This window comes from Laetiporus sulphureus (genome assembly GCF_001632365.1).
Source record: "Laetiporus sulphureus 93-53 unplaced genomic scaffold LAESUscaffold_151, whole genome shotgun sequence".
Lineage (NCBI taxonomy): Eukaryota > Fungi > Basidiomycota > Agaricomycetes > Polyporales > Laetiporaceae > Laetiporus > Laetiporus sulphureus.
Window position 1 is genome coordinate 1 of NW_024468660.1, and position 7,373 is coordinate 7,373.

The following is a 7,373-nucleotide window of genomic DNA, read 5'->3' on the forward strand; positions in this document are numbered from 1 at the left end:
CAGTATGTGTAGAGCGTCGAACTGAACATTCTCGTCGGATGCCATCGAAACTTAACTTGATTTCCGGTGCGTGCAGGTGAGAGCAAAGCACTGCCAGCGTGCTGCGCGCGAAATGACGGAAAGAAATAAGCTGATTGCGCATTTTAACAGAAACGCTCCATATACAGGAATATTTGGATGAACAGCCGGGTATCTTACGGAAGAACATAGAAAGGTACGACAGCTCGTAGGATTGTGGCTTACCGTCTGAATCGCAGCTTGCTAAGTTCGCTCGTTCTGGAACGGGTACTGCGAGCGCACGTTGAGAAGCAGCTGCACTGCGCAGCTATCCAGTATTCTTGTGATAAGAACGATATTAAGAGGGTAGGAAATGAAGTAGGCGTAGATAGGACTGTTGCTCGATACAAGTTGAATGATCTGGAGCAAGGTGTAACTCACAGCCACAACCGCGATCATCGTATGCACGCGCCCATCAGCACGCGCACGAGAAAAATACACCTCCCGGACCGCATCCCGAGTACTCTTTTCTGGCCGTCTCTCGTTCTGCCATCGGTTCTCACCGCATTTTCTGCTGATTACTGTGCGTTGACAAATTGATTACGGCACCTCCAAAAGCAAGTTTTGCACGGCTCAAGGCCAAGGAGACATCCTCTGGCGCTATGGGAAAATCGGAGATAGAGTCATGGACAGCGTCCACTTCCAGTGCTGTAGACGACACTAACTCCGTTAACAATGGAACAGCTAGCACTCAGCTAGAATGGCGCAGAGAAGATGTCCTTGCAGACTGGTCGAGAGCGTTGGAGGCAGCACGCTGCCGGCTTCTGACGAGCAGCACCAAATCGCGTGTCCAATTCCTTCGTGAGGAGCTGATGGTCTTAGCAAAGCATGGAGGCGAGTAAGATATATTGTCGCTGTAGCGCGCTGATTGAAGGTGTCTCTTCCAGACCTTGACATCTCCCAGGCGATGGATATCTTTCGGTTACTCACGTTGACCTACCCTCGTTATGCCGACCCACAACCCCGAGAGGCTGTTGAGGAAGTGGGTCTGTAGCTCATACAGCGAGATGAACTTCGAGGGATTCCAGGGGGAGGTCCTGACGTGCCGAAGCTTGGAGTCGCTGAGCAGATTTTAAGATGGCTGTCTCAGGAGGTCGGGCATATTTCCAAGAGATCGAGGTTCGTTCTCGTTTGATCTTTTACGAGGTTCCTCGCCTCTCCATAGCTTTCATGCTTCCACATATATGTTCATTCTGCTCAGCTGGTGTTGCGGAATATATGTGTTCTGTCTCAAGAGCAACCCCGATTTCATATCTTCACTTTCGTGGACGCCGTTGGTTACCATCATTTCAGCCTTGCTGGACATCTTACTAGACAGATCGAGCGAGGTTGCAATGAAGCGATGGTGGAACTTGACTGGATGCGGGTGAAATCCCGCTGCTAGATCGTGCACATATCAGCGTCCACCCGACTGTGCAGCGAAGGAGGATGCGTACAGTAGTGTCTGCCGGCCATGGTGAATGCAGGACTCGAGGAGGATGTTTGTGCGTGTTGCGGCTTCTGCTTTTTCCGAAAAGGAAACGAAACGCGGCCGCCTGCTATATTTCTTCAAAGTTCAAAGCGCTCTCCCTCGCGTATTGCGACCAGTCGCGCCCCGTGCTCGCTATTAACTGCATACACGATGGCAAACGATGATCACACAGAACGGAATCCTCCCGTCGTAAAGTTTCGCGCGCCCGACAGGACGTTCAAGCGGGTATTAAAGGGTAAGTCGCGCTTTCCGCTCATGCCCAACCTGGATTCAGATCTTAAGGTCTGACGAGCCACAGACCGCTCGCTTAGTGAGATTATCGAGTCGGTGAGGGACAAGCTGCGGCTGCGTGACGAGACCATAACGCTCGCCTACGTGGAAGACGATACGAAGGTCGACCTAGAGGATGGTGAGTTATACCCTCCTTTTGTAGATACTCCGCCTAATCATGCACTCGTTTGTACAGACAGCGACTTTGAGGCTTTTCGCGCTACCGCACGACCAAACACAATCCTGAATGTGCTCGTCACCATAGGCCATCCGTCGCACCCCGTCGATCGCGTTCAGTATCGTCGCGAACAATCAGAGGATACCGTAAGCCTATTCATTACATCTTCTCGAACTTCTGCTATAGATGCAGTACAGGCACGTCCAAAGCGAAAACGAAGGCATCAACCTGTGGATTCATCAGTGAGTTGCATTCAATCGCCTGCATTGTTGATGATCTTCCACTTCTGCTCATGTGCAGGATGCAGAGGAGGATGAAAGACGCAGAGCGGTACCCGCAGAGGTGCTCCATAGAGACCACGCTACATCTCCACACACCGATCCATCTGCCGAGCCTCCGAAAAAGAAACGCAGAAAGGAGAAGAAGGATTCGAAGCACGCAAAGTCCACTGAACCCATCCCCCAACTCTCCGAGCTTGCTGGTAAGCACTGCGCATGGAGCTGGCCGATCACACCGTATAGCTCTCACATACTATAGATGCGATACCTCTGGCTTCCGAGCCTCCTGATGACAGCGCCGCGGCGGGTCCATCTACAACTAAGCCGAAACGGCGGCACAAGGACATTCCACGATCTTCAAGTAGCGAACCCGCACCTCATAAGAGCTCGCAGGACAAGTCGGCCTTGCGCGCAAGCAACGCTGGAGACGACGGTGAACCGGCGCAAACGGCCGAGCCTAGTAAACCACGGAAGCGCAAACGTACGCTGTCGCAAGGCTCTGACGCCGCTTCCCGTGAAGCATCCATCCTTGAGGAAGATGAGCCGGCTACAGGCAGTGTGCCTGTAGCCGGCCCATCTTCCTCGCCCTTGCAACCTGCCGACAAATCTCGCCCTTCCGCGCGACCGTCAGAGGAGATGGCGAAGCAGAAGAAGAAGAAGCGCACTGTCCCTGATGCTGAAGAAGGTAGCCGCGATACCCCTACACCCGCTCAGCCGGCCCCTCCTGAAGATTCAGCAACCGGCTCGCCTGCTAAGAAGAAACTGAAAAAGAAGGTCTCGATCGCGCTTTCTCTTGTGCAGAATGAAGACGAAGACGATATGCCAGAGACGAGCGGGAACGTTCGGGAGGAGCCTGTGAAGCAAAAGAAGGCCCAGACTCGTCGAACAGCTCGGACGGAAGAGAGCAGTACCGCGATGGCGCAGAAGGATACGCAGCTGGAAAAGAACACAGAGTCCGTCGAGGAAGTTTCATCCGAGACCGAGGCTGCTCCTACTTCGATCTCTCCCGCTGAGGCCAGTGCAAACCCAGAACAGCAAGAAAGTGCGATGAAGAGAAGACAGAAGAAGAAGAAGCAGACGGAGGAAGAGCAGCCTCCAGCCGTCCCCTCCGCTGTTCAGCCTCCTTTTGCTGCAAAACCCGACAAGCCGGCCAAGGCGAAGAAGACGAAGACACCAGCTGCAGCGGCGCAAGAAGAGCAACAGCCCGAGCCCGAGCCCGCTCCTGCCCCGGCTGCTCCACTTGCCACCCTAGAGGGCAAGTCTGACAAGCCGGCGAAGAAGACGAAAGAGCAGGGCGCACAGCAACAGCAGGCAGGCGATGTGTCTGACCCGCGCCCTACTGCCGGTATGTTCTACCGTGTTTACGTTTCTTGTACAGCTATAACCATATCGACGTTTTGTAGACGCCGCAACCACATCGCATGAGGCAGTTGAAACACAGTTGCCTGCTTCGAAGACCAAGGGGCGCAAGGGCAAGAAGGACACAGCATCTACTAAATCTGCTGAGGAGAAGGCAGCTCGCTCAAGTACGAGTCTCGTCTCGAGTAAACCGGATGTGATAGCCAAGCTGATCTTTGAGCAGCGTCTGATAATGATAACATGTGGGCGGATATCTTTAAAAAGGTGGAACAACGGCGTGTGGCATCCTCCGGTGCTGAGGTCAACAAGACGCCTGAGGTACAGCCTCGCGTCGTCAAGGGCAAGCAGAGCAAGTCCAAGCTGAGTGCGTCTAGGGTACCAGGGGATGATGCCGAGGCCAGAACAGTGGAACCGACTGTCGAGCGGGAGTCGCCATCGACTAGACCTGCGCTTCCTGTTCGGAGCAGTGAGAAGAGAATTCCCGTTGCACCCACGAGTGGGATAACTGTCGGAGGTAAGTTTTCGCGAAATGCTACTACTTCTCCGCCTCCAGACGCTGAGCGAACTGCCCCAGCTCTGCCCGTGAAACACCCCACGCCCGCTATTTCATTGCTGCGGACTGCTCTCTTTTCCTCCTCGCGGTCTGCTGTAGAATCGACTGGAACGAACGAGGCTGCAATCTCCGAAGACGTTCACTTGCCAGTGGGTTCACAACCCCATGCGGAGCTGTCCCACGCGAATGTTGCCGCGATCGAGACAGAGACCCGGTCAAAGCCGTCAAGCCTTGGCGTTTCTTCTGCTGCTGCTGAAGCGATCGCGGAGGTAACGGTCGAGGGCCAGGGAGAAAGCCGTAGCGACGAGAGCTCCAGCAGCGATGACGAGGATGAAGGCGATGGGGAGGCCGAGGCGGGGGTGAAGCGACCTTCGGATGTCACTGCGAGCTCGGTGAACTTGAAATCTGCTGCTCTTCCTCGAGGCCCTGTGTCGCGACGCAGCGTTCTTGACGAGATATCTTCGGAAAGCAGTAATGAAGGCGAGGATGAAGACTCTCAGGAGGACATCGATGTGGACGAGGAGGAGGAGGAGGAGGAGATGGGGCTTGACAAGCAAAAGCGCCGTCCGTCGCGAAAGAACAACCGGGCTATATTAAGTTCAAATGACGATGTGGACGCGAATTCCAACGACGGAGAGGAAGAAGTTGTGCCTCCAACATCCGTGGATGTTGGCCCTCAAGATACTGCTGTGAAACAGGCATGTTTGTATCGACTTGGATGCAGCGGGTTCTGGACAGCTGACATTGATCTGTAGGGTACCGTCGAAGATCCACTCAATCTGGACGGCATCTCAGTCAGAGATAAACCCGTTCCAGCGCCAGAAGGAAAGTCGGCAAGCTCTCAAGAGGGTGATAAATCCCGAATAAACTTGGCAGCTGGACGGGAGGGGCTTGAAGCTCGAAGCATGACGAAGAAGAGCGGCAAAGCTACATCTCAGAAAATCTCTGTATCGCAAGGCAGCAAACTTCCGGGGGAGTCATCTGCTCAAGGATCTGACCACGTTCAAAACAGCTCGGAGAGCGCGGACTCAGGGCCATTCGCTAAGCCACCCATTCAGCCCGACACCGATGATGTAGTCGGCTCTATCACGCTGGTGATTCCTGACCCGAGCCAGGCTAACATGGACATTGGAGACATCATCATGCCAGCAGATGACCTGCTAGAAGCCATCGATCACAGTATGCCGGATAACGTTTCAATCGAGCAGGATGCCGAGGAGTCGCGGCCGAGTACTTCGTCTCCGTACAGTTCACCTAGAAAGGGCACGCCGAAGCGCATGAAGGACCGTCGCGGGAGAACCCCGAAGGACAGCGAGCTGCCTGTCCTTGCCTCAGAGAACTTTGAGGAACTGGCTCAGTCAACGCCTGCGCGTGCCAGGAAGCCAGATTCATCGTTGCCTCAGCGCGATTCCGAGCCGATCGCTGCGCGAATTCGCAAGTCTGCCCGGAAGGCTGCATCGACGACGCGGAAGTCATTTCCGCTGGCGACACCCACTCCATCCACCGCGAAGCGACGGGGACGACTGCCGCTATCAAAAGATGGGAAAGCTCGAACAAAAGCGGGGAAAGAACAAGCCGCTGCCAAGAAAAGTGTTGCGGACGAGAAGATCAAGGAGGCGAAGAAGGCGAACCCGCGACAGAAAGCGTCTGCCGCGAAGAAGAGTGGCAAAGCCGTGAAGCCCGCTAGCGCATTCAAAGTTGTGACCAATACCGCCGCCGACGACGATCAACCCTCCGCCGATGATGGTCCAGCTACACCTCGCCCAACCACTCAAGATGTACAGCCCCCGGCTTGGACAACTTTGACACAGGGTGGGGACGAGCTTACTGTTGAACCAGAGTCACTGCTCGATGAGCTGGGGTCAAGCAGTCCCGCCCGCAGCGCATCTGGGACAGGCCTCCTTCCGGCGAAGAAATTATTTTCAGTTGAGATCGTGCGTAGCAAGACGAGCTCGCAACCCGCTGCTCAGGTCGCGGATGATCAGAATGCGTCTCAGTCTTCTCATGATGCAGCATCGGATGTGCATCCCGCAAGCCAGGAATCGAGGGATGCCGCTGAAGGTGACGCGCTCTTCCTACCGGACAATAGCCAGTATCAAACGCAGCAAAATACGCAGAATCCCATTTCTGCGAAAGGCATGATGCCAACCTCATTTCCATCCATTGGCTCTGACCCGGACGATGGCGCTTTTACCGTCACGAAGCGTCCGGCTGCGCGCTCAGGTCCATGGAATGCGAAAACACAGTTCCGCCGCTTGTCAAATGTGACGAGTCAGCAGCTTTTCCGTCCCTTGGACAGCAGCAGAGCGTCGTTGACGCTGGCCGTTGCCAACAAGAGTAGCATTACTGACCAGATCGAGGATGATGGCGACGATGAGGACGACGACGACTCGGATAATTCGGGGTCAGATTCGGACAAGGTAACAAAGTCTCATGTTCCGCAGGACAGGAGAGCAGGCACGGGCATTCAGAAAAAGAAGAAATCCGGACTTACATCTTTCACTATGTAAATCCTATCTAGCATTCTCATGATCTTGTCATAGTGCATTGGATCCATATAATTCGCTTATATATCCCATCAATGTACTGTAGCTTTTCACTTCATATCATTTGGAATATCGCTCAGAACGGACGAGGAGAACGCAATAGCGATGCTATGATGACGGCGTATAGTACGACGTGGAATTGCTGGTTTACAGACTGAGGAGCAATTGCATAGACCAAAAGCATTGAACAGAACCCGCAGATAAGTCTGTAACCTTGACATCCAAACCAGCATGATTCGAAAGAAAACGCGTCCTGTTCCACCACAAATGATGGACAACTTCACAAAACTATGCACCACATTCAAGGAAAGAATCCGTCCCATGGATTGTCCAGCCTGTGACCACCATGATTCCTCGCATTTGATGGGGCATATTTGGTCAGACTGGTCTCCCCAGCTGCGCCAGCAGCGGATCGCACGACAGACTTGATGGCGTACACCTCGATAGGCCGTTCTTTTACCACCGCGCGGCAAGACGGGCAAGTGTAGTCAGGATGATGCTGCAGAATGGCTATGCGGAGTTGTGACTCCAGCTCGATGCGCTGTTGGGCCGACAGGAAGGGGTCACGAAGAGCGATGCGGTATGCCTCCAAGTTCGGCATGTTGTGATGGGGGTGAGTGCTCATGTATTGTGCGAGTTGGCTACCGAACCACCCTTGCAG

General features: G+C 54.1%; 3 protein-coding genes across 3 annotated transcripts; 2 read left to right on the top strand and 1 right to left on the bottom strand.

Moving 5' to 3' along the window:
* Positions 1 to 659: 659 nt before the first annotated feature.
* Positions 660 to 1,192, top strand: LAESUDRAFT_667776 (uncharacterized protein; the record flags this gene model as incomplete). The annotated part of the gene is given in 3 exon segments (XM_040905330.1): positions 660 to 872; positions 932 to 1,039; positions 1,052 to 1,192. 3 exon segments carry the CDS (start codon positions 660 to 662, stop codon positions 1,190 to 1,192), a joined length of 462 nt encoding a protein of 153 aa, XP_040757357.1.
* Positions 1,193 to 1,678: 486 nt separating this feature from the next.
* LAESUDRAFT_765343 (uncharacterized protein) lies at positions 1,679 to 6,676 on the top strand (the record flags this gene model as incomplete). Its single annotated transcript, XM_040913644.1, has 10 exons — positions 1,679 to 1,763; positions 1,827 to 1,937; positions 1,995 to 2,122; positions 2,174 to 2,218; positions 2,277 to 2,457; positions 2,514 to 3,599; positions 3,658 to 3,780; positions 3,837 to 4,127; positions 4,188 to 4,855; positions 4,922 to 6,676. The coding sequence occupies 10 exons, from the start codon at positions 1,679 to 1,681 to the stop codon at positions 6,674 to 6,676; spliced, it is 4,473 nt and encodes a 1,490-aa protein (XP_040757358.1).
* A 337-nt stretch (positions 6,677 to 7,013) lies between these two features.
* On the bottom strand, positions 7,014 to 7,313 carry LAESUDRAFT_765344 (uncharacterized protein; the record flags this gene model as incomplete). Its single annotated transcript, XM_040913645.1, has 1 exon — positions 7,014 to 7,313. The coding sequence occupies one exon, from the start codon at positions 7,311 to 7,313 to the stop codon at positions 7,014 to 7,016; it is 300 nt and encodes a 99-aa protein (XP_040757359.1).
* Positions 7,314 to 7,373: the final 60 nt, after the last annotated feature.